We start from the raw sequence: 27,713 nt of genomic DNA, 5'->3' as shown, positions 1-27,713 counted from the left end.
ACATACATTTATTACTGTAACAGCTGCAGACTTCACTTGTCCTACTAAAACACCTGTTCTAATAGCCTTTATATTTTACCAAGTTCATGCAGTTCTCACTGTAGTAAAATAACATAATCAAATAAAAAAACCCAGGCAGAATAACAAACAATCTGGAAACACCTACAAAATTAGGAATACAAGGAAAAGTAGCAAACTTAAAGCAGCACCCAATGGTTAGCAAGGAATCAAGTGGCCTTCAGGGAGCTGCCAATATTTGCAATTCATGGTGTTTTCTAGAATCTTAGAATATTTAGGTATCTGAATTCCCAAGAGACACTGGCACATGGACTAGGCATATTTATCATAACTTTGTAAGTTCATCTCCTTCACAGAATCACAGAACAGATGATGTTGGAAGGAACCTCTGGAGGTCACCTTATCCAACCCCCTGCTCAAGCAGGGCCACCTAGAGCCAAGTGGCTTTTGCGCATCTATATACTTGTATTCAAGCATAGACAGTATTTCTTACTTCCCTCCGTTCTTTTTCTTTAAATACCATTACTTACAATTTGATCATGATGGAAAAGTTGCACTGATGGAAGCAATTAAGGACACATGGGCTGTCTAAAATATAAACAGTTTCCAATATATTGAAATAACAGAAGTTAAAGCAACTGCTTGCTATCTTTGATTTCAGGCAATTGCAATAGGTCCTTCTTTCTGAATACAGAAGGCAGACAGAGGACCAACTTTTCTGTAGAAATTTCCAGCCACAACTGACTTTTTCCCTCCCATCACATACAACTGATACAACTGCAAATTCAACCTATCTCCCAAGTGGAAGAACTCCAAAAGTGGGAATTTTTTGTTGGCATCAAGAATAGCAATCTCATCCTCTTCAGTGAATGAACATTTCTCTCCTATAAAAGCCAGCTTTTTTTTTAAAGCAGTGTATTCACATCCTTACCTATATGCTTTAACTGATTCCTCCACCAAAAACCAAGATTACTACAAATGAAATGAAGCCGCTTCCGTGTAGAAAAAAAGTTATATTTACAGTTTTATTTAGCAGATTTAAAGAGCAAACAATTTAACACTGTTGTTAAAAAGTGTTTTTAACCAAAGTTGCCAATATCTAATAAGTTACTGAACAGTAATACTGGGTGTAAGGCAATAATCCTGACCAGTCATTAGAGATCAACCTATCCCCAAAGAGCAGAGCTGATAAAGGTGGTAGGAAATTTAGACTGATTGACTCAATTTCCAAAAATTACACAGATGATGAAAATAGGGTTCCACTCTTGAGTATATCTTTAACATCTGCGAATGAAGGAATTTCTAAAGCACGCAAAATGTAAAGACAATTCCTGTTTCCAATGGAACATTCAGTGCTTTGAATCCAAGAATGGTATGTCCATACACAGTGGTCAGTACATGACTATGGCAACACACAGATGATAAAAGATTAAAAATTTGATTAGAACTTTTTCCATTCCATGTCATCAGGAGGATTTACTTCTACCTTCCTTTTACCAACATCAGACCAGTTGGTGCTCAGAACTGTGCCTCCAGACTCCATCTGCAATATGAGAGAAAGGTTGTTTAGTTTGCTAGAAGAATTTTAGTCATATAAAAGTCACATTTTCTACAGCAGATTAACAAATTCTAAAGAAATGTGAAGAATTTGAGATTCATGTAGTAGCAATTACACAGGAATTCTCTGGACAAAGCCATCATTCCATTATTTTCAGCCCCAAAGTACTTTTATCAGTACTAGACACAATGAGATGTTACTTCATTAATGTAGGGAGAGGCACACGAAAGATCTTGCGACATATGGGAAGAACAGGGAGGGGACCAAAGATCTTGCAATGTATGGGAAGAATAGAGGCGCTCGGAAGATCTCGCGATGTATGGAAAGAACAGGGAACTAAAGGTCCCACGATGTACGGAAAGGTGTATATAAAGCAACTGTGCAGTTAATAAATCGAGCAAGTAGCAACCACCACATTGGTGTCTGTGCTTTTGTTCCCACAAAGGCCTTAACCTCCTGCAAGGGTTTGCTGTGATCTGAGCGCCACATGTCTGTGGACTGGCAGGTAGAAAAAGACAGCTAACACCTCTACCTCAACACATTAACAAGAAGCTATTTGAAGGGTTAGTCACATTTTTGCCTATGAGGGCTACAAACAAAAGGAACTAGATACAAACAAGAGGAATTTGATGCTTTCACCCATGGCAAGTCTGCAAGCTCTATATGAGCCCAAACCTGTATTTCCTTTGATAACACTGGTTGAAACAAAGAGACCAGTGACAAAGCACAACCTTGGACTTACAAGAGTCACATTCATTAGTATACAACATTGTTGCTTTCAACAAGATTTGTTATACCAGTATCCCCAAAAGAACCAACATCATTCATTACAGAATCAAGGTTTTGGTATCTAGAGGCTTCCCAATTCATGTGAAGTTTACTAAATTGTGTCAGCATGCAAATGTTACACATTTCTTCAGAGAAAAAGAATTAAGACTACTTACAAATGATTTGTTCATGGCACGTTTCACTTCATCTGTACCATCTGAATAAATTTGCTGGAAGAGTTTATTTAAAGCAGCATCTCCTTCTAACTTCTCATTCTTCTCCTCTTCTTTGATTTCAACTACCAGTTTGTCCCAGTTCCTTGTATAGTGAGAGGATGACGGATATAAGTGCTGGGTATCTGAAAAGAGAAGTGTTAAGTTAACTAAGCATTTTCTCACGACTTTTAAAGCAGCAGAGAACTCATAGACACGTATGTATCTGATGAATCAGACATAACAACGGAATATAAATCTGAAAATGCAAATGGATTCCTCCTCACCAATATAAGCATTGCAGTAACAAAAATAAACTAAGAAATGCTACAGACTACATTCAGCAGCTGCAGAAGTTTACTTTTAAGTAAACAGTTACATAATTTAGCTATCCAACAATAAAATGCTGGACAACAGCAACATAGATAATTAAGTCGAAACAAGGCAGGAGATACTGGCTTACAGTAAGAACAAAAAGAACCAGCAGCCTAGAGCCATAAGAAAAATCTGAGCTAAATTTCAAAAAAATAAATCAGTAAATCAGAAAATTCTAATTCTCTCAAAGACAGATTGTTAATCTGTCTTGAAACACTGCAGAAGTATTACTTTCCAAGAGAGATGGAATACTTAAGTAAATAATAATTATTTAAGCAACAACAGAGGCATGACAATGCCTAGAACTGCAAAACGGTGACCAAAACAGATAGCCAAACAGCTAAGCCCAGAGGAATTAATGACAAGCATGTGTCCTTAGCATCAGACTAATGGAAGTTATGACTAAATTTAATACCTAAGTTTTATAATGCCCTGCAGACTTTTTCTGTCAGTAAATCAAGACTGTTAGGATCTTCATTGTAAATATGAAGCTGTGTTTTTATTAACAATATTTAACACAAAATATATCATTAATAACTGCAAGTAACTTAATACAAATAAACCATTTAACACTTAATAGTTCAGAGAACAAACCTGGTGTAAATTGCTTTAACTTAGGAGAATCTCCCTGGCCCTCCAGCTTCTCCCATCTTACGGCTTCTGGCTTCTTCATTTTTATCTCAACCTACAAAACACAAGACAAAGAACAAATTACTCCAGATGGCAAACAGTTCTGCCAAATAGTTTCAAAGTTGCTGGATCCTGTAGCAGTAAGAAAATAAATACATTTGGTTTTGGAAACAGTGTCTCTAATATGAAGCCTACACTTTAGCAAAATCTACCTACCTTACAAGACGAAGTTATGTGACTTCAAGAAACATGTCAACTAAACTCTTATGTGGCTGCATAGCCCTTTTATGAGACTTTTACCCTTCTGTTTAGTACCACTGAACTCTCACTCTCTTTTGCTTACTATTCACTTGATTCTTTTTGTAAATTATGACAACTCAAAAGTAACAACTAGTCTCCATGTCTCTATACTGCCAGGCACCAAGGTATTATCTTTCAAGCATCCTGTAACTAAACAGCATTTTTGAAGGGCTACAAAATCCAACTTTATCTAGGTTTACCTTTCATCCACCAAAAAGTTTCATCATATTTATTGTGCAGTGCACAAACCAGTGAAACACCCTGTGACTACACAGATCTCCCCACTGGAGAAATTCAGCAGCTCTATTTATTTGGTTCAATGAACAAACACTTCTTTAGAGAAAACTGTCTAGTATCCATTGACAAAACTGGCAATAAAAAACGGATATAGTTGTAGTTATTATGGGAGAAACAAAATTAAGTGAAGTATGTCATGCCCTACTCACAACTACACATAATTCCTTTAGATGACCATATTGAAATGTTTCTATGTAATTAACCTTGTCTTTTGGTTACAGAGTTACAAAGTTGAAAAACAATGTCTGCAAAACAAGGACTGTCACTTCAAATGACAAATTCACTTAAAAAAATGTCACAAAGTTCATATGATGCTATTAATTAACTGAAATCAGTGCTTGCCTAAACTTCATCAGTTCCTTATTTGTGAACGGAGAAGTGAGTTCTTAGTTCTACCTAAAGCCACTATAACCTAGGGATCCCTGCAGACCCACAAACAAAGGCACCACTGTGAAAGCTAACCCTAGAGATCCTAACAGCAAGCTCCTTGCACAGCACCATGTTGATCTGAAAATTGAACTTTATTTAATCCATTCTTCAAATCAGTCACTGGTAAGTAAAAGACTGAGATACCTTATAAAAATAAAGAAACGAGCTCATTTAAGTTTAAAGCTTCCATGTTTGCAATCATGCTGCATTTCAAGAATCAAAATATTCAATTATGATTGCTTCTTTTTCTTTTTTTCCCTGGGGAAGCTACTATTTCCCTAGACAAGTTTAACTACTTATTTTCCGTCACGAACTTTACTGAGAACCACAAAAAGTCTAAGACATGAGGCATGGGATTCTCTTCAAGGCAGGAAAGAGTTTCAGTAATTAAGTCCAACACCCACATGTATTTGACTTCCCACTCCCTATGTCTGTTGGACTTCCAATGTTTTTAAGCAACTTTACAAGTCACAAATTAAGCATCAGAGTATCAGTTTTTAAAACAGTGGAACTCACAACCAAAAATAATAAAATAAAATTAAAATATTGTTTTACTCTAGTTGCTCAACCTACTGTCCCTAAAGAGGGCCTGTATTACAGAGTTTAACATTGCAATCTGTAAGAACACAGAGATTTCTGCTGAAACTATGCAGAAGCACCATTCAGACTGTGCCAATAATTAGTCTAAAGTAAAACAAAAGTCAGCAAAGCTTCCTCCACTGGACTCTTGGAAACTACAACCTTAAAGTTCTGCTTTTAACAACTACACTCATAAACCTAATACTCTGCGATCAGATTAAGGAAGCCAAATATATTTGTGTATCTGCACATAAGACCAACAAGTAGTTCTGTAAGTGTCAGAACTAGCAGGGTTTTTTTTTTTCCAATGCATTTTTATCTCATGAGTCAAATATTTAAGTTAATTAACCACTTACAAAGGCACTAATTAGTTACAAGTGAAACGTGAGTATTAATTTAAACAACTTGTCTCTCCTCTGCTTATTTTCTTATATAACTCTCCCAAACCTGAGAAAACTGTATTATCAATTCAGTTGCACATTTAAGTTGTGGTGTTAGCTTTTAAGATTTTATGCTCTGCTTACTAGTACGTCCCCCCCCATGAAAAAAAAAAAAAAAAAAAAAATATTTGCTTGATACTGAGACTGCTCAACCCCATACCTCTTCAATTCCTCTTCTGTTTGTTTCTTCCTATGTTATCTCTTACCCTTACACTTCAGGCTTTCTATCAGTATCTTCCAGTATCTCAAATATAGACTATTTCATCCACACCAAGAATGACCTCTAATGCAAAATAATACTTGCTGTGAGCTACTAAATATGGACTGTTTTCAGAATACAATCCTCCCCAGAGAACCCTTATAAAGACTTTTGGCTATTCATCAGAGTGCTCTGTCCATACATAAGAAGAAAGAAAGAAAGGAAGATCTTTACTTTTGCTGCTCCAGTAATCCCCCTCTCCTTTTTTTTTTTTATCTGCTAGTTCTTACATCTCCCTCTCTGAAACTGTCCCTAAGCCAGTACTACATGACAAACATCCCAAAGAAAAATGAAATGGTACAAACTAATTCCTAGTATAAGATGCAGATTTCTTAAACCTAAACCATTTCAACCCTGCCAAGCTAGAAGTACAGACAGCTGAAGAACTGAGACAGAATGTATTTATGACATGACTAAACCTCTACCCCATCTACTCCACCCACTTCAACTGAAGTTACTCATTAGGCAAAGTGGCAGGCAGGAGCAAAACTAGGGAAATCATTAGCTTCATACCATTATACAACCACATTTTCCAAAAACATAAAGCTATAAAATTCTGCTTGTGGAGGCGCATATTTCTTCAACTTGAGAGCTTTATTTGATCTAAGGAGAAACAACTCTGACATTCTCAAATCATGCGCACAAACGGCAATAAACACATTTTAATGAATGTTTTAAAGCAGATACTGATAGCTATCACACAGAAAAGTAACATATCAGATATGACTTAAGTGTCCATACTAACACAAGTACTGTTAGCTTTTTCCTCTCCTTTGAAAAAACTTCAGTACTCAGGCAAGAGGAATACATCAACCCTTCACCAACTACTTTGATTTAACATTTATATTTCATAAAACATATGCCTGTGTGCCTCGTGCCAACTTTAGAACAAAAGACAGGAAAATATCATTGCAAATTAAATGCTTTGCATGCCACTTAAGGACAAGCCTAATTCCTCAGCCTCTCCTTGTAGCTCATGCCGTGCAGCCACCTGACTATCTCAGCCCTCCACTAGGACTTGCTCCACTACATTTGTGACTTTCTTGCATTGGGACGCCCAAAACTGGACACAGGACTCCAGATGTATGAAAAGTTCCAATGCAGAAATAATCTACTTTCTGTTGTAATTTTTAAGTTCCTGGTGTTTGAGGTTCAAAGTGAGCAAAGCAAAAAGGAAAAGAAACATGGAATTTTGATTAATTCATGCACTACTTGTTTGAAGTACTATCTTGAGAGAAACCTACCCCTCTGAGAAGAGGGTCAAATGGGGGATTAATCGTTTAGAAGAAACCTCACCCTCAGTGAAAAGGATACAGAGAAGTTTCTACTCACAGAATTTTCTAGTAATTCATTTTTTAAAATCTATCAGAGATTTAGACAAGTTATTTTGCAGGTTAATCCAAGCACTAGCTATCAAAAAAGATGCCACAGAGTTAGCCTGAGGAGCTGTTCTAAACTATTTCATTGGTAGTATAAGAACATGAAAACCCTTTAAGATGACTGGCATAAAACAGCATTTAATCTAGTTTTAAGAAATAATTTCTCCCATTAGCTACAGATAAACACAATGCTAGTTAGCCAACACTAATTTTCCATGTAAAATCTTACTGTTAAAAAGCCCAAACCTCTGATTAACTAGATTTCACTTGAAATTATATTCTGGGACAGACATTGCCAGTTTAAATGAGAAACATCAGAAGGGAAAGAATTTTTATCTTCCTCTCTAAAAGAAGATTCTGGTGTACACTGCCAAGTTACAAGACTTTTTTTTCTAACTTCTACTGTGTTTTATATCTTACAGTCCATGCTAAGGGAAAGTTCGCTTGCCACTGGCAAATTTGTGTCAAGCTCTGATCAGAAGGATGAAGGAAATCAGAACTGGCAAAGCTTAAGAAGTAGTTCAGCCATTAGTTTCAAAATGCATCCAAAAATACCCTTTTAAATTCTGATGTTTTGTTATATCAAACACACAAAAATGAAAATTCAGGGTTTCCAATCAACTACTTCGTTATTTACTGAACTACTGACTGTCTTATCCAAGTTGTTAAGTGTTTAGAGCAGTCATTTCGCAATAATCTCATATATTTTGTTATCTAAGGACAGGACAAAATAGCACTATCTTCTAAAAATGACCTATTCAAACTTATCTCTAAGATCATATGCATATACAGTTTTGTATCTTAGTTATTCAAAGACCTTTTACACATTGCTTATATCCTGAATTCCAAGATCTTCGGTCCATAGCTTTAAACAAAATATACTGAGATGAAAATAAATCTACAGTGTTATCACAAATAAACAATAATTAAGAAAAATATTCTGTAGCAAATATACTGCAACAGAAGGGATGTTGCATACACCTTTCAGTTTCTTTGCCAACTACTATGGAGAACTGAGCGCAAAAAGGTCAAAATTTCCACCTCAGTGATACTGCATAGCAACCACTTGTTAGAATTTTGAATTTTAGAGGAAGAACTGGCAATGCAGATTGTTTAGGTATCCTAAAGCTCTTTGTCACTGCATCTTCAGTGTAAACCTTTGCTATTCCAATAGTTTTTAAATCTACCTTCTCTCAAGGAAGAGAAAAACCCTTATGCATAGTTTTCCTTTATGTACTTATATAAAGCATGGGCACTGACTTACGTGGTTGCTTAAAATATAGTTCTCAGAGTATTAACAAGTTTAAATCTGCCCCACACCCATCTGTGTTCATAAAGAAGAAAAAAAATATCAAACTTATTTTGAGCCAAGTAAATATGCCAATCATTGGGAAGGTTTCTTTATGGTCTAGCCAGGAAATTGCTCCAACTAGCCCTGCTTAAGAGACACAAGGAATTTCAGAAAAGTATTCAACTCAAGTATCTTAAGTATCAGTTTATAATTTACAGAAAACACTCAAGAATATATATGGGAGATATGAATCTGCATGAAAGCCTCACAGAGAAAACAGATACATAAGAGCAGGGAAGTCTGTATTCAAGTGCCTGAAAGCTATTTAATGAAAATATCCAAAATGAGAAAGCATCCTTTAAGGATTGGACTGCAATGGTAAGAACCAGCTTCACTTAAAATAAATATGTTCCTCTGTTTATCTATTTGTGTACCTTTGCCTCTGAATAGAGGCTCTCATGACAGTCCAAGAGTGTGTGAAAGTTTCACTCTTTGCCTTTTCCTTTACATTTAGCAACAGGCAATGGCGTGCTTTTCCAGTAAGCTGCACAGAGTATTTCAGAGTTTGCAAGGCAAAATGTTGGTTTGAGGAAAAGAAACATTCCACTGATGCACACTTGGCATGAAGCTGCTGAGAGTGTGCTTCTACCTCAAACATCTCTATTAAGTAACAAACGTCAATTGTAAAAGAGGCTGAGGATTTCTAACACCTCCCCGTTTGCAGCACAACTTTGATCTCTAATTAAAGGACAGTTCTGGGGTAAAGAAACCCCTTTTTCACCACTTTTTCAAATGTCTCTAAATTGCTACAAGTCATTACTTGCAAAAAGCCCAAGCCACTACAAACCAAAAACTCAGTAATTGTCCCCAGATTATTTGTAGATGCAAGAACAGAGGGGAAGAAAAAGAGGAAGCACTAGCCTGTTTGCTTCAAGTCCATAAACGTATGTGCTAAAAGCACATACTCATCCTCACTCTCTCCCTTCCAGGTCTAAGGAGAAGAAAACCCTGAGCATAACCTAGACCACAATAAAAGACCTAGAGAAACTGCTCACATTAAACAAGTTTCCAACAGAACATGGTAGAATATTCCCTTGGAATTCCAAGTACACTGACTGATAGACTGAACAGAAGACGGAAAGGAAAGCAAGGCTGACTACACAAAGAGAACTGTTTCAGAACATTAGAAAACCTTACACTGTTTATGCATTTCTACTTTCCTGACAGATTTTCTGGACAGCCATAGACCTGCTGGTTTTATGTTGAACATATTTAGTCACTAATTTTAAGGTTTTAGGCCTTTTTCCTTTTTTTGAAGGGAGCACAGTAACATTATGCACACTGAGCTACCAGATAACTGCACACAGGCAACTTGCAAAGAGCAAACTTGGTCCAGCCTTTACATTTTGGCTCCCTCTTCTGGAAAGAAGTAAAAGAGCAAGTAGTACCACTAAAGGGTGCCTTCCTCTTGTTAAATGCTGAATGTAACGTGCAATTTGCAGTGTTTCACCTGACACGTGGACACAAGTGAAGATGACCACTAAAATACACAAAATCCTGCCTATTGTGTACAAAGTCATGCTACATATAAAGACCAGATCAACTTCCATTTGTAAGACACAAACCTCAAATTCATGCAGTGCTTTTTGGAGCTGCTGTTATTTTTTACTTAACCAGATTACTACAGACACCTTTGGCAGATGAGGACATCAACATCAACTGGTCTAGCTATGATCTACCAATTATGATGTTCATGTACAAGAAAAAAATACTATGCATATATAGCAATTTACTCAAGAGAAGGACTCAATACGGTTGTGTTCAGCATTTTCTCACGTGAACATTAAGCTGAGACCTCAGATGAACAGAGTTGTATGCTGAACACCACTGGGTAATTCTAAATAACTCGTGACTAAATGTGAACAGAAACCATAATCAATTCAAAGATGAATTTGAAAGTAGTGATATCTATTAAATAGCAAATAAACTTTTGAATCAAGTAAAAAAAATAGTTCCAAGCACGGCAGTAATACATACAGCCACCATTAAGTCAGTCTGTATCAGCTGTAAGACCGCTGACAATTAGAGAATATACAATACTAGAACACAGAGAGAGATTAAGATTTTATCTCAAAACTGGAGTTGACCCACACATTATGCTGTTTTTGAGTCAGCGTCAAGTGTTTTACCTCTTCTAGCTCACAGCTTGAAGTCAGAATTCTGCAGATTACGAACATTAATTTACTTTTGCTCATACAGAAACCATTCAGACACCTCCAGACATCTATATATGCTACCTCTGTACCATTTGCTAGTTCTGCTCTTCTCTACAGACTTTGTATCTCAGAGCTAGACACAGCAGGGATTTATTGAAAGGTATAATTTCTATTTCATTGCTAGGAAAGAAACAATTCTTAAGGTATCAATTGCATTTTGCACCAGTTAACACTGCCTGAAAGAACCAGTCCCAGAGTCTGTAAATACTGATGCTCTTTGCAGTTATTCTAGAATCTGTAATTCTGCAAATACAATTAAGGATATTTTTTCCTCCTAAAATTGCATCTGTTTTCTTTCACATTTGTCAAGTGATGCTGAATTTCAAGCAGTATTGAGAACTCCCTCTCCAGTTTCTCTAAGTTACCAAAACATGAAGGATTGTTCTACTATCTGTTGTTTCATCTTCTAGCCATTACATTTTAGTTTTATGAAGTTCATGGGAAACACGAACCATCCACTACATAACCTGCCCATACATTCTACGCTGTTTCCTCATATTTTTCCTCATGTAATTGGAAAAGAAAGACCAGATGTGTCGCTGCCCAGTGAAGACTGCATGATGCTAACAGCAATGTGGCTCATACATTCAAAGCAGCAATACAAAGTAAAGCAGTGTGAACACATGCAGTTATTCTTATCTGAAACTATTAATCCACAGGAACAGATCTGTTCCTATCCCATGAAAATGCAATTTCTTTATGAGTGTATAGTAAGAAGCTCAGATAATTGGGAAGACAATGAGATGATGTCTTTCTTTCCAAGTTCTTGCAAAAGGACGTCATGTAAGGGGTAAAGAGTAACTTGTAAAGGGTTTGAAAAGTTCTAAGACAGCTTATTCAAAGTAATAACTGCATATTTTCCATACCACTCGTAAGAGCAAAGTACATACACGAAACATCTAAAAAGAACTCTGAATTTCTAGTCTTCAAACACTAAGGCTGCACCATTCCCTTAAAGCACTTGGTGCTTTTCAAAGTAAAATATTCTAAGCCTTTAAAGAATTCTTTGCATGCTTAAAGTAGACTTGCCTTTAATTTTTTTTTTCTTCAGCCAGACTCCATCTGCTGGTCAGAACCGGAATTAGCTTGGGGCATCGTTTAAATTGTATTCCTTCACTATGCCTTTACAGATATCCCTATACTATTCGTTTCCACAAAAGGAAGAACATGTTGAAGCACTGACTCTACCGTTAGAAATCCTCCCGTGTTCTCTCTTATCCCGATGTGTCTCAAAAATATTCTTTCACAATTATATAGGAACAGTAACATTTGAAAATAAATGCAAAATATTTACAATTCAGACACTGCCTGAACATAACTAAAGTTTTCACACCCCTTCATAAACCTCAGTCTAAACCAGACTCTAGACTGCTAGAGATTATTTCAGATATTAACCCAGGCTAGAGATGGTAGCATAAAAAACAAAGTCACGTTCATTTCAACAGCACTCAGTAGTGTGCAGTGCTTCATAAGAGTTAACAGTAAACTTCAAGACAAATGAAAAGTATAACACAAGCTAGATAGAAACATAAAGGAAACAGGACTCACAGTTACTGCTCTTGACAAGGTGCCCATTCCACTCAAATTTATATAAATACTAATGGATGAGCAGATTTTCTACATACTTTGAGCACTCTGATTATCTCCTACATTTTAAGAGCTCACGTGACTCCATCACATAAACCTGCCCAGCCTCCTTAGTGCAAGGAGCGGAAAAATGAGACCAACTTTTCTATGGCAATCCTCTCATGTCATCTTGAAGTTCCTCTTCCCTGAAATGATGCAAGAGCTATTACAGGTATCTTCCTGAGAAGGGAACAGGTGAAACGAAACATAAGAACACAAAGGAGTTTCTGAAAGCTCTGCAGAACCAGTGCTGAAATACAAGGAAAGAATCAACAACACATGCCTGCTTCAGAGATTCAGGCCTGGCTTCAAGGACAAAGCCTATGTCTGCCTGTGAGTGATACCAAAAATATATGCTATGCCAGACCACAGACAGTTTATTACTTTTCTATACCTGTAACGTAGAAGTAACAAAACGCTGAGACAGAAGCATTCTCTCTCACATCATGTGATTTTCAAGTGTCTCCAAGCAAGTACCATTTCCAAGAACAGCGTGGAATACCCTCTCTTGAAAAGCCAAGAACCTTATGGCTAAACTTTACCAGCAAGAAGTCATGGAAGGTTAAAGAATTATTTCAACACTGAAATCTTCAATGTCTGACTTTTACTTCTTCAGCACACAAAGATAACGATGCTTCACAAGGTAATATTGGCTCCTATACCTTTAGTAGAAAGGTGTTCATACTTTCCTAATAACTGAATTTTAAGAGAAATTTAAGACGACACAGTCTTTCTACAGCAACAAGTAAAAGCATCCTCAACATAACTGTCATTTGCACTTCAATAAGTACCATCATATTACTATTTCTGATATTTGCACAAGTTTAGAAAGGCTCCCACTGGTTGAAAGCCACCTTGAAGGAAGAAAAAGCATTTCTATATAAAAAGCAAGATATTACAACTGTTGCAGAGAGACAACAGAGCAGAAATGTGTTCAACATCAGGTACAGTCAACGAAATAATTTACACTTTAACAAGCTTACCTTTGTTGAAAGCACTTTAAACGTACTTTGCTCTGGCACTACAGAATGAAGAAGAACAAGCTTTAAGTTGTAGTCTTCGCCTGATGGAAGTTTCACTGATGCATTCATCTGTTAACAGTTGAAAACACATCTCTGGTCATCTTTGAGAGCCGTTTTCCATTTCCAAGTAAAGGATTGTCATTTGGCACCAAGATTAAGTGATTAAATTAATGACCCTTCACTAGGGCACTTAATGCACCAGGCGTCAGAATTTCAGATGACGCCATTACATTACTGCATTATTGACCAAGGTGTTTCTAAAGTATACTAGAAAATGAACAAGAGATTTCAATTCTTAGACAGCAAGTACTCAAAAAGCCTATTATCATGTCATCCTGATTTGCATTCTTTGGGGAAAGAATTATATGGCAAATAAAATATCAACACATCAATAATGAAACAGGAAAACAGTCTGCAACTTCCCTTCTAATACATGCAAAAGACATGGCAAGTGTTCACACAATTTTAACAGTCTAAAGCAGACAGTCAAGTACTTGTGGTAGTTTACAAAGTATCAACTTAGTTGAGAAAAAGAACCTACATGTTCAATATTCAGAGCTAAATTAACATCATTGGTACCATATATGGCATTACAATAAAGAGATTACTGCACTTTCTTGAAATATATACTCTGCTGCCATTAACAATTTTACTGATGCCAAAAGCAAGGAAAAAACCACCCAGCAGCATTCATTCATTTTCTATAATTATCCTAAAGCAGTATATTAATCATTCATACCTATTTTTAGAACATCTTGGTCTCTGTCCATTCCCACTTCAGATGCATGCATACTCAAACACCTGGAAGTTCAGATCACTTCCTTCCCCAGCCCTCCAAACACACAGGCAGCTGAAAACCAAATGTTCCCTTTGCAGCAGGCACACCACATACTGCTTGTGTATAAATCTCATGGATCCTGCTGTGGCAACAGATCCCAGTTCACTTGATTGGGCACAAAAGCTCAGACGGAAGACCACCTATACATTCTTTCATGCTACTGCAGCAGATAACGTTCACTGTTTTAATTACTACATCTTGGGCAACCTTGGAATGTATACCAATAACCAATATAAATCACCTCTTTGTCCGAGAACTGCACACTGACATCATCCTTCTGCGCATTCTTGATCATTATAGTCACAATTACTTGAGATTCTGTTTGGTACCAGTCATATCTAAAAAAAAACCAAAACAAACAACAACAACAACAACAAAAAACCTGACTGCACTGCAAAGAGGTATAAAGATTATCAAAAGCTGGAACAGTACATTGTGTAGTTTAACAGGGAAGAAAAGACATAAGAAATTACATTTCTCCCCCTTTCTCTAAAAGAGCAGTTGCAGAATTGACAAGATAAGTAGTTAAAGAACAAAGAATCGTTTTAATCAAGAAGCATATAAAAATTCAGTCGCTTTAACCAATTCATAATATAGTTTGCCTTCTATAAATTAAAGGGCACTTTTAAATTCAGGATCTTAAAAGTATCTCAGAAAAATTACCTATACTAGGCATAATGAAGCACTCTGAATCAAGCTCAGCATAACAATTAGAAACAGAAGCCAGAATGCTTACTCCATTCCCCACTCTCCCAGTGGGGCATAATCTCTTGAAGGTACAATTCAGTCTGAACAAAAGTGATGACAATGAGAAACACTTCACTTAGACTGCCATGTTTTTAAAGTTACCTCAAAAGAACTTCTGCAGTCAAAGAACAGTTATATGCCAATTATTTTAATTCTCACAGTAAAGCTAAAGTCAACTTACTTGATCTTTGGTGGCAGAGGTTGCTGCTGCATATTCCAGTTGAAGCATATTCCATTGGAAAGGTTACATCAATGTAAGTGAAAAATATATCATGAAGTACTTCTCAAAGATATAAATCATTTTTCATACAGATTGCTCCCCTTTTCTTGATTTATGTATGAGCATTAACTTACAGGTGAAGCTCTTCATTGTTCCCCTAGCCATTTATGTCAGATTAAGAATTAAAAAGTTTCTATTTACATTAAATATGTTAGTCTGTAACTTAAAATATGTTGGTCAGACATTTTATAAATAGCCGTAAGCTCAGCTTTAGCTCATTTTATTCCTGCATAAGAAGTATACCTCAAAGACATACAGTGGCTATGCTGCTAATCTAAAGTCATGAAGGAAACCTGATCTCGAGGTATAACTTTTAACACAGAAAAACCTTTTAACTGTAAGATTTATCTTTACATACACCCACCATGTTTTCTGTACACTTCCCTCCTCTACCCTATTCTTAAAATGTAAAAAATGGAAGTAACTATGAAAGAGGGAACAGAACATCCAACACAAACTTCCATTTTTTTGGTCTCAAGAAAAAAAAAGGGTGGGCGGGGGAGGGTGTGTGTCAATTTCAACATTTCTTCTGAAGACTTCCAATGAAAAAAGAAAACTGAAAGCTGAACAAAATACAGCAGAAAAAAATCTGTACAAACCACTTGCAAGCTACTGGAAAAAAAAATTACTTTCTAGCATTCACGAGCAAGTTAGTATTGCCATCATAAGCTGGTACTTTGTAAATTAGGCCACAGACTGTAGGCCAGAAAAGTTTACTCCAATGAGTGCACAGTAATTGCCAGATTAGTGTACCATTCCTAAGAGTTTTCAGGGTTCAAATTTTGCAACCTTGGTCTGAAATAACACATTTGGAAGAAAAGTTAAATCCTTTAGAATCACATGCAATAGAAAAGATTATTTTTAAAGCCTGAAAGAGGTAAGAAGCCACTGAAGCCTGAAAGCACGCACTAGGTTAACAAAGAAATTGAAACAGTGAACATATTAAGGAGAACATCTTACCACTTCTGTCTGTGATGCTGCAAAAAGAAAAAGTTGCACTTTCAGAAAAAGACATATTGAACTTAAAGGCATATATTATTCTAGCTTTCTTCAGTTACTCCAGACATTTTGCATTTATTCCAGTCTCAACAGTAGAAAAGTTAAAAACATGTCAGTTCTACCTCTAATATTTTGCTTTTATGACACTCTACTTTTTGATTAGACTTCAGTCGGCAACTTATGCAAAGGAACAACTGTAATATAAAGCATGTTCTGATTAACAGAAGGAATAAACTTTCCATTAGTTTCCCTTGTTTATCAGAAACCTATACAGACTTTTTTAATGAAAGCAGTATCATAGCAAACAAAAATTTTAAAAGGCACTTTCCCACAAGTCTGTACTAGGTCTAGCACCCATCCATAGGAATAGCACAAAGTTCTCATCAAAACTGTATCTTGTGCTAGGCAAACCCAGTTGGGGAATGAGATGGAAATTTAGCAGACCAATTCACTCATATCACATTAAATAGACTGTAATATTTGGATTTAAGCTATAGCTCAGTATCTCCTCTTCTAAATATGTTTTTCCCAAAATATTTCAGATAAAACAGGTTTGAAAAGAACCAAATTTTCCCTTTGTTTCTTTATAAAACATACTGCTAAACAAAGATAAAGATTAATAAAAAAGAGTATTAAGTTGTAATGAAGAAATCAGAGTTGTTGCTTCTCTTTTTTTTTCTGGTATATCAGAGAATTAAGAAAATGGTTCAAAAAAAAGAGGAGAGAGATAAATATTCAGGATAAAACAGGACAACTGAGTTGAACCAAACAAAACACTGCAAAAGTAATTGTGACATTAAAGAAAAATATGTATTATAATCTCTCTCCTTGAGAGGGCAGAGAAAGTTGTCACCCAAGAAAAGTCTTTGAAATTAGGTGATTGGCATGCACAGTCTTATTTCTCAAAAAACCCCAACAAAAACAACCTGGCAAAAACACGTAAGTAAGCAGAAATTTGTTCATTCCTATACATCACAGACGATTTCTCCTCTATTTGGTTTTTAGTCAACAGGATGACATGAACTTGTTCTACTGCCTCATTCACCAGTGTGAAGCACAAAGAGGAGGAACAGTCACAACAAGTGGCGGAAAAAATTGTATCAGTTACTCTGTTAGCTCATTAAAATCCACAGGCATTTTAAGCACCGTGAATGAGTTAACCCCCGGGGATGTCAGTCTGTAGGAAGGTATGAATGTAAACTATACTCATTGACTATCACAGATAAAGACGCCAGAGCAGCGATTAGCACTTAAGGCATTCTCCAGGTGGAATCAGGGAGTAAAATCCCTTAATTTCCACCTCTTTCCGACTTTATATTCCCCAAGACTTGGAAACTTATTGTCATGTTGTTTTTAGAAAGCAAGCTGACACATGCTTCTACAGTTCAAATTAGTTAGCACTTGTGTATGAAAACAAAATTAATTAGATTGTCCGAACTTTAAATAGGTACTCCCCTGTCACAGATAATTATTACATCAAAAACCTAATATTAATGTTCATCTAAAGCTGAAGTATAGAAGCATTCTGGATGTATACTCTGAGAGAAACAAACAGGAAAAAGTGACTTTTTTCCTTTAAAAAAATTATTTTGTTCTAAGTAAGACTTAAACTGTAAATCTTCAAAAAACATGGCACAGCTTCAAAGCACAGGACATATCAAATCCCTTATCAAGTAAATGTTTTTTCTTACCATTTAGTGTTTCTTCACATCTCTTAATCCAAATAGTAAAGGTATCATCTACATCTAGAAGAGATCAAATACAGTAATGTTAAAACTCTTCAAGCACTACATGTACTGCATAAAGAACAAATCCTCACAATTGCCAGCTGGAAGAAATCCATTTCAAACTCACATCAATTTACTAAAAAAGGTATCATTTCCTATGACCTTCTTGTAACCTCTGCGGTTCCAATTAAGCTTTAATTTTTTTGTCCAACTCTATTATTTAACTTTGTTATATTTAATTAACTTCAAATTAATTTGTAGGACAGTAGATTTTGTCTGAACTGACCCAAATACACTATTGCTTTTCAGTCTGCTCAACCCCTGTCTAACTTTTTGGATAGCAAGAAATATAGTTTTACACATTTTTCCTTATTCTTAAAATTACTTTTTCAAACAGTCACACACTTCCTCTCTAGAGAAGTATCAGAAGAGACAGTCTGTTCTGAGGACAACCCAAAGTTGCACAAGTTTTCACAAACACCAAGTATTTTCTCCTGGTGGTTTCACACAAACTTTACAAACACATATACATAGGTGCCAATTCCACACTATGAATCAAAATCACAAAGTTTAGTAAGACCTTGATATTCTAGAAAGCGAGCTCCTCAGAAATTAATTCACCAGAAAATAGTTCAAAAGGTAGCAGTGTAACAGAGTTATCATCTTATTTCAATAAAATTCTCAGAAAAAAATCTCTCACAGTCAGGAAAGTAAAAAAGTGGCAACATTACTGACCAAGGACTAAGAATAGCTGAACTTTTTATCTTTCTACAATACAGAGAGTTCACACTGAGGGAGTTCACGCAACCAACTGTTTAGCAGGAGGCTCAACGAAGCTCAACAAAAGAGTTCCCAGCAGACAGGCATGTAACACCAAATGTCACTCCACTGCAGTTACACAACATATGCACCCAACCCCTTCAAATATAGAATGTACATAAATTTTAAGGTGCACCTTCGGTTTTAAAATTGCTACCCCACTCATCAAGCCATTTCTTCTTCCCTTTTCTTCTGCCATCCTCCCCAGTCATCTTAAAAGTTATCTAAATTTTAAGCTACATAACATTTACGTAATCTCTCATTTGTTGTTAGATAAAAATGCAAATAATAATATGGCTTGTCCTGACTTCAGAATACAATCAGTCACTGACATTGGCTGCTGTATTTTTTTCTATATTCCAGCAAATCCTAGAAAGAAGATACCTATTTTCACATGGAATAAACCAAAATTAACTGTCAGAGGGTTCTGTGGGGGATTGAAAGACTGTGTTCAATGACTAATGTATACTTAAGATATTCAGACAAACTGACTGAAGACTGTCCCCAGAAGTACGTGGGGAAGCGAGGCAAAGGACCCAAGATGCAGCAAGGTAAGTTCTGATTAGATAAGGAAAACTTTACTAAAACAGTGGTCAAACACTGGAGGAGGCTGCCCAAAGAGGCTGTGGAATCCTCAGTTTTGGGGATACTTGGAAATGAACAGTAGAAGGACCTGAGTGAACACAGGCAAATCCAAAGTTAATATTGCTTTTGGCCAGGGTATGGGATTAAATGGGGTCCAGAGCTTCCCTGAAACCTAAATTAATCTATAACTTTAAAATTTAGCACCTGCACCCTAAAAGACTTCCAAGTTCTGCAGACAGAACAAAGTTTATTAATCAGGAATGAAATTAAATGAGGTAGGTTCAGGAGCCTAAGCAAAGAGAAACTGAGTCGTCTCCACTGATCCAGCCTCTGAATTTCAGCAGCATGGTCTATGGTCTATGACAAGATTGCTATGCAATACAAATTTTAAAAGAAAGGTCCAGTGTTGTCTTCATTATCTTCATAGAAGATCCCCCTTACCAACCACTGCCTCTTTCCCTGCATTCCAACTCATTTTATAATCTGAAGAAAAATAATTTTGGTTTTGTGCTGTATAATTGCATTATCCTCCCAAAGAACTTACAAACAACTTCTATTAATAACATTCTAGTTCAGAAAACCTAACTGGCTCTTCACTTACTGAAAATCTACTAGCTCTCAGAACTCAAGCAAAAGTACCTACTAAGACGTTTATTTAAAATGTTGACACATTCCACCTTTACTAAATTGATTAGGTGGTCACAGAAAAAATAAAAAAAAAAAAGAAAAAGAAAATTTTGAGTATAGTTGTCCTAAATCCACATAATGTACTGAAGAGTAACAGATTACACTGCTTTTCAATCTATGGAAATTAATGAATTCCAAAAATCCACATGCATCTAATCTCATGGCTGAGTGAAAAGGAATCTTGCTTCCTAATGTTACTTTATAAAGAAACATTGTACATTCAACAATTCATCATGTCAAGACCTATTTAGATATCCCTGTAGGTGGGTAATGGGAAGCTTGCTGTGGTACCCTGAGCTTGTCAGTCCTACCAGTAATGAGCACAAGTAGGAAGCTCATTGTTGTTAGCATTCCAGATTAAGATTTAAACCAGTCCTGACATCAGCAAGGAACAGAAACATGTACCAGTGTACTTCTGCCCCCTTGCACAGCAAAGAAACCAGCCTTGCCAGCAAAGAATTCCCCACCACAGCAATTCTCTCTGAGGCAGCAACAGTTAAAGTCTTCTCTCTATCACCCGTTTAGCAGTATGTCACAAATTCTCCCTCTGCACTTTGTTCATTTTGCATTAGCTGCATTGAACTGGAAGCTAATTACTTTGCCAAAACATTTATTCTCACAATTGTTTTCACCTGGCATCCATCAATCATTCCACAGAACCACAAAGGCAAATTCTGTTACTGACAAACTCCTACAAATTAGGTAAAATATGGAAGAGAATCAACAACAACAACAAAAAAAATCTGTATTATTAAGAAGGCCTCCAGGAGACTCCTAATCTCACAGCAGGTCATAAAATTTTGTAATGAGATATGAGAAGCACAGCAGAAGCTATCTTCAGATGAAAGTGTAATCAGGAAGGACTGGGAAGCTTCAGAAACACTTGAGTAAGCAGCAAAACAATGGCAAATTAAATTCAAACAGGTAGAAGTTAAGCAATTCAACACAGGCAAACGTGCTGTATTTCAGGGATTCTGAATTAGCCAAGAGGATCCTGGTATTCACTGACTTATCTAAAAGATATCTGCATCTCTGTGTGCTGTTGCACCCTACAACATAACTAGGATGTGAGGTTAAACGGAATGAAAAAAAGTGATGCTCTGGCCTGAGGAGATTTTGGCTATAATCTGTATTTTGAACAACTCCAACTGCCAAACTAGAAAGGTGACAAAATCCATGTACATGAAAAGCCTCAAACTGATAGTGGTTGCTTGGTGTTGGGCAAGAATATGAAAAAATACAGATTAATCATTCAATTAAATTTAGGAGTGATGAGTTTGGACATGTATGAAAACCTACCTATGAATTAAGGAATGCTGCAGAAATCACTGGAAGGAACCACTTCCTTTCACAGGAAGATAGAGAACTTGGCCAGATTGAAAAGACACACCTGCTTTTCCAATGTACAAACTAGTGGAGACTACTCAGTTATCCAAACTATCAAAACACAATATAAGAAATTTCCTGACGTTCTTTCAAACTCCTATTCCAGAGCAGCTAAACTGAAAACTAACAGTTGCTACAATTCCACCACATCCCCTTTCTACCACCACTACTACTGCCCTAACAATGCTTTTCCACTTCACTTCGGCTGGCTTCAGCACTCAGACCTTTCATTGTGACATTTCAACACATTAACCCACAGGGAAAATACTTTAAAAACTGTAGGTTTCTTCAGACTTAAGGCATTGAAAGAGGAGGCTAAGCAAGCACAAGAGTAGGAAGGAGCACGATTGCTTGGTGGCAAGCACAAATTAGCTTATGCTCCCATGAAACACCAATTTTAGATGAGAGGATCAGATGATGTATTTGGGAGAGGCCAAGTAATTATATTCTTGCTAAACCTTCAGGTCCCAGCCACTGTTACAGACAGGACAACATACTAAAAAAATCTGAGACCATGACCAATGCTTATCAGCTGAGTGCACTTTGCTCCGTGTAACCTTTCAAGGTGCTTTTTTCTTACCATTTCCTTCTGCTGTTGGGAAGAGAGGGAATGGAAAGTTGAAGGGGTTTTATTTAAAATGTGGGACAAGAGGGAAGAGAAAGGAGTCACAACCATCTTGCAATTGCTTTGTTGTATGCTTCCCCATGTCTTCTACCAAAGCCTTCGATACTAAACTACTCCTTTCCTGCTTTAGAGTAAAGCTGGGTTTTTAAAAATTGCTAATTCTCCCCAAACTAAAAAGCACTCAAGTCCAGCTGGGAGGCCAACACTTTAAGAAAAAAGATATATAATAAATATGCTTCTGTAATTAAGTGATATGTATTGTGAGGTAAATATCCATTTTGTCAGTTTGAATACCCATCAAGTTGCATGTTCTTTCTAAAGACCATTCTATCAAACAGTTTAGGAAGTAAGACATTCCAGCTATATGCAAGGAGTCAGTTCTGTTCAGAAACTTTTCTATGACTAAATGCCACACCTTTGCCACCATTTATGTGTAAGACCTCCAGGAAGCAGGAAAACACTCCCCATTTTATAAAGAAGAAAAAAAAAAGTAAAAAGCCCCATATAGTACTTGCTAAGAACTTTGATACACATATTTAAGCAGTTTTACACTTTTTGCAGAAACCTTCCTAAAAGCCTGGCATCTGAAGTCAAGCACCTAATTGATAAGCCTTTTGAAAAATAAAAAAATAAAATCCTTGGTCTTCACTTTCAACTAACATAGAAAGTTTTTTTCTCATTAGCAAAGGAGTAATGTGCACACAAGAAATTTTAATACTTACTGTCCAACCTCTGTCCGTCTCTGAAAGACTCTAAAGCAGATGCATAGTTTTTCATATGATATTCACCTAACCTGGCATGAACAAAGAAAAACACAAAGAAACAGCAATCACTTTTCAGCCTAACCCACATTCTGAAGATTGCAACATCCTTAGTTCACACACTATACTTGTTAAAATTAAACATGTAAGAATTTAGATCACTTAGGAGGTGCGTTTTTGAAATGGCTAGGATGTCAAGATAATCACTTCAAACTAAATTGCTTCTCAAAACCACAGCCTTGTTACAGAAGGGTTACAAGCAGTATGGCATTAATTTTTTTCATTTATGGTGTTGCAAAAAGCTTCTACAGAACCATAATCCCAATACTAGTACTGCCCTTTAGATTATCACAATATTCACAAAGTACAATGTATGATACATACCCTTTTCTAAGAAGTGCAACAGCATTATTGGGGTTGAGTTCTAGGGACCTCTTTGCATCTGCAACTGCATCTGTTGGAAGTCAGTTTAGGAACATAATAATGTGTTATTAAAAGTAGCGAACTGTGAGTCTTTCAGTAGTGAAAAATTTTTAAGGTGTACTATGTTAGATTTCTTAGCTCATACACAGATCACACTCTTTGAATTAAGTCTAGCCACAACTGGTACGAATGAACCCTTGATTCGGCTGCAGAGCTCTATATAAGAGCTCATAAGTACCATGACTTTCATTTAGTCAAATCTTCTGCTTAGATCTGAAGTGTGAATCTGTTTGTTTGTTATTACTGGAAAGAAAAAATAGGTGAAATCTTAAGTTACTCAGTTAATCTTTCTCCCAGGCACTATTCAATTATCACATTCCCACCATGACAGGATTCAGTCTTTATAAAAAACATAAGGATAGAAGATGCTTACAACACAAGGCTTAAAACCTGCCTAAGAAGTCTACTTGAAAAAGAAGCTGCCAAGATACTACTAGGCTAAAATCAAATGGAAAGCTGGGACTGTAGAGTACCCAATTCATTGGAAATTCTGCAGAAACAAAACAAAGAAAACTACAAGATTATGCACTAACAGTAAAAGCAGCACACTGTTACAGATAACACTTTCTCTTATTACTATATTTGGCTTTCTGTAAAGAATGTGTTATAATACTTGTAAGAGGATTCTCATTGTTGTCTGAAGATGTTACCAGCATATTTCTGTAGAAGAATATGAGCATAAGCTCGTTGACAATAATATTCAGCATCATCTGGATTCTTTTCCAAAGCTGTTGTCAGTTCCTGTAAAGACACATAAAAAAAACTATGAAATGGCACCTCAGAAGTCCCCATAAAAACTCAGTACCAAACTCTGTCAACTAAGAGACATTTCAGAAGAAAATATCCCAACTAGCATGACTGTTTACCTGTTGCTCAGTTCACATTCACAAAGCTTAAACGTCAGAGCTTCAAGTACAAGGAACCTGACAATTATATCAAATTCAAGGAACCTGTTTCTTACTGAGAAGGAAACAGGACTTTCAAATGCCTTAAACCTGAACCCTAATGCATGATGATCCTCTGTAGTACAAAGACCTTCATACAATCCTCAGTGTATTTGTACACAGGTCTGCTGGATTTAAGGAAGCACTGCAGTATTAGGAATTTGGAAGTCAACATGCAGTATGTCAAAATACTTGTGTGGGGTTAACGTGGTCAAAGCACTGTAACAGGTGACTGAATACCACATTACACGTTATTGAGCATAAGAGATTGTTCTAATTTACATTAAGCACAAAAGCAGGAGAGCAAAAGACTCATGGAGCACAGGGCTCACAGGAAATGTTGTTGCACAATGGAAACAACAATAAAGTAGTCCCTTGTTAGGGCAATCACTGAGTATACAGATTGAAATAATTTTAGTTTGCTTTCTATGAGAAAAGTCTGATTTTTGCACAACAGAATAAAATCACGACTAGATGCACACACCTGGAAATAGCATCTCCAATTCTCTTATTAGTGAGAGAAGTTCTTCTCTTTGCTAGAAGATAGCACAGTCTTCCAAGGCCACTACAGTACCATAACTGTTTGCTAAATTGACTTCCACTCAGAATCTAGCAAGCATGAATATAGCGAAGATACAGGCTTTAAACCTGCATAAATATTAGTACGGCACAGCTGCCAAAACTCTGTCCCACCAAGCCAGAGAAAAAGGAAGAGCACAAGGACTTGCCTTAGTTTTAATTCAGATCAGCATCTTGTTTATTTCACACCACATAAAATGTTTATGTCAACTAGTAGTTAAATGGCCACAACAGCTTCTTTTAGCAGTAGCATGAGTTCTTACCAGTTTAAGATATGCAAATCTATATACAGGTACAGCACATAAATTGAAAACCTTGGTGGTCTCTGAAGAAAGTGGCAGGCAGTAGACAACTGTAACTTGATCTGATCGTACTGATGCCCTTCTAAGATTTAAAGTCATTCAAAAGCAGTCGTTGTTACAGAAATACTCATGGCTATAGGTATTCCACACAGGAGGAACAGGAGGTAACACACTAATACTAAGAGTGGTTCATATTATGCTAAGAGGTGAGGCACAGCTTTTGACCCTCAAAATCCCTCAAAGTGGGGTCTGACTCTGCCCATTATAGGCACTTCACAGAGACACTTCTGTGACAGATCACATCTCACTCCAAATATTATTTCCTGTGATTTACGCCAATGACAGAAGCATCAATTAGAATCAGCAGATGACATATGAATGGATTCTCCTACAGAACTAGCCCTCACCCCAGAAAAGCAAAGAAAACCAAACCCAAGCATTTTCAACAATATGAAACTCATCTCTTTCTTGCGTTTTTATCAGTAAGTCATCACATCTCATTCAGCCACACACAGACTATAAATTACTCCTTTAACACAGTTATTTGAGAAGACAGCCAAGTAATACTCCATTAGCACCAGGAATTCCAGATTATGGACCTCAACAACAGTTACTTAGAACAAGCTTAGACCTTGTCCTCACACTCAAACATGTGTTTTCTACATATTTCGGTTCTAAAGGGCCTTACCATGCAATCAGGTTGCAAATCTATATCTAAATACACTGGGAACTTTCAGGTCCCTCCACACTAATGATAAGAGTTTGTATGAATTAAAGGTGCTTTCGGTCTTCACATAGTAACCTACTTTTTCAATTTAAAATGACAAAAGTAGTCATAAAATAGTTCACAGCTGTATCATTCAGACAGTATTTAAGGATGGATGATGATCTTTCAGTTGTATCAGATCCAAGGGCAGAAAGCCAAAGCATGCTCTCCAGCAGTTAAAGAAACCAAAAGTCCTGCAGACACAACGCAGAAATACTATGACAACTGGACACAAGTCTAGTCATGTGTGGAAGCACTACACAGCACCATTTATATAGTATCATGTCCCATATTAGAAATATTAAGTACATGAGTTAAAAGACCACACCTAAGATCATGCAAACATGTGGTACTACCTGTAGATCCGAACTTCTAAGTCACCAAAATGCTACACTGAACTATGAAACTTACTAGTTCAGAGATGGTATGAAGCCAATCTGCCTACTCAATTCAGTACTTTTGAAAAAGGCTACACAAGTGACACCATTATTACTGTATCAGATAGTAAACAGTGCTTACAGAGTGCGTCACATACTGTTTTGAAGCGGTGATTGTACAAAGAACTGAAACATAAACTAGAAAAATAGAGTAACTACGCAAACACAGAAAAAAAATACATATCCTGACAGTATCCTTTAATATTTCCAAAGACCTATTGGTGTTGAAGGTTTTTTAGATGCTTTGTTAGTGATTTTTTCACCTGCAATGGGAAACTCTATTTTTTAGATCTTAAATTAGTTTCACTATGCCGAATACATTGGGTTATTCCAAAATGCTTTTAAGATGTTACTTAGCTTCTTAAAAAACTTCTACAAACCACAACTTAAACCCCAAAGAACCGTAACATTTAGTTTCACCACTTTCTTTACAGAAAGATAATTCAGTATCACCTTATGCTTCTACCACCTACTCTATTCAAGCAGAACTAACCATTTACATACTCTCCCCTTCCAAGTAAGTTAAATAGAAATACTTCTCCACCCTCCAGTTCTGCCTTCTTGTCAACCCTCTGTTTTAAGTAAAAATAACCTTTGAAAGCACATTATTACATGCTAATGGGAAGAATCAGAATCTTAAGACAGACCAGGTTGGAAGGGACTTCAAAAGACCATCTCTTTCAACCTCTCATTGGAAAAGGAGCCCAGAAGAGATTATCTAGCACCCTGCCCACTTGTGTCATGAAAACCTCCAGTGATGAGGATCTACCACGTCTACGAGGAGGTTGTTCCAGCGAATGACTGGTCTCACCGTAGAAAAATTGGGTTTTATGTTGCGATGAAATGAATATCGGCTTTAGTACCCACAAAATACAGGAAGAGGGAAAAAAAATAGATCAGGGCAGAATAAAAACGAATAAAGACTGAATACATTTCTCCAATACACTTGGCACTTTAACTACAAATCACAACTGATTTAGTTATTTGAACAACCCTCTACCTACACGGAAGAGAAAGTTAGTTGCTTCGGGTTTTTTTCTTCCTTCTTTACAACACAGGTAGCAGAAGTATTTTGACAGAACTGCGCTGAACTCCCTTGCAGCCAGACCTCACACGAGAGGTTTCCAAGGGAAACTGCAAGTCGCCCGCTCGCAGGAAGGGCAACCCCACGACACTTCGGCTGCTCCCCTCGCCCCGGAGAGCGGCACAGCGCACTGCAAGCCCCGGCTCCCTCCAGCACCCCAACACCGGCGGCTCGGCAGTCCGGCACACTTCAAACACCGGAGGGG

The 27,713-nt window shown here is 36.8% G+C and overlaps 1 protein-coding gene across 2 annotated transcripts; it reads right to left on the bottom strand.

Moving 5' to 3' along the window:
• Positions 1–1,023: 1,023 nt before the first annotated feature.
• SUGT1 (SGT1 homolog, MIS12 kinetochore complex assembly cochaperone) lies at positions 1,024–27,696 on the bottom strand. 2 transcript variants are annotated; one of them, XM_026848538.1, is made up of 11 exons: positions 24,047–27,696; positions 23,298–23,367; positions 22,875–22,945; positions 18,015–18,068; positions 16,285–16,301; positions 15,226–15,248; positions 14,539–14,635; positions 13,421–13,528; positions 3,526–3,616; positions 2,521–2,702; positions 1,024–1,561 (listed from the first exon to the last, which is right to left on the bottom strand). In XM_026848538.1, exons 1-11 carry the CDS (start codon positions 24,186–24,188, stop codon positions 1,460–1,462), a joined length of 957 nt encoding a protein of 318 aa, XP_026704339.1. In that variant the 5' UTR covers positions 24,189–27,696; the 3' UTR covers positions 1,024–1,459. The 2 variants fall into 2 exon arrangements, with proteins under 2 accessions (XP_026704339.1, XP_026704329.1); XM_026848528.1 differs by having other exon boundaries at positions 15,226–15,251; positions 24,047–27,695.
• Between the last annotated feature and the right edge of the window lie 17 nt (positions 27,697–27,713).

The sequence above is a fragment of the Athene cunicularia genome, assembly GCF_003259725.1.
Source record: "Athene cunicularia isolate RWA chromosome 1 unlocalized genomic scaffold, athCun1 chr1_part1, whole genome shotgun sequence".
Taxonomy (NCBI): Eukaryota; Metazoa; Chordata; class Aves; order Strigiformes; family Strigidae; genus Athene; species Athene cunicularia.
The sequence above is the reverse complement of the archived record's forward strand: the minus strand, read 5'-3'. Positions and strand labels throughout refer to the sequence as shown.

Coding starts and splice junctions, on each gene's coding strand:
- SUGT1 (XM_026848528.1), bottom strand. CDS start 24,188: ATGGGGACTTCTGAGGTGCCATTTCATAGTTTTTTTTATGTGTCTTTA. Junction 13,529..14,538: donor TGCAGTTCTCGGACAAAGAG/GTGATTTATATT, acceptor AACTGTTAACAG/ATGAATGCATCAGTGAAACT. Junction 1,562..2,520: donor GTGCCATGAACAAATCATTT/GTAAGTAGTCTT, acceptor CTCATATTGCAG/ATGGAGTCTGGAGGCACAGT.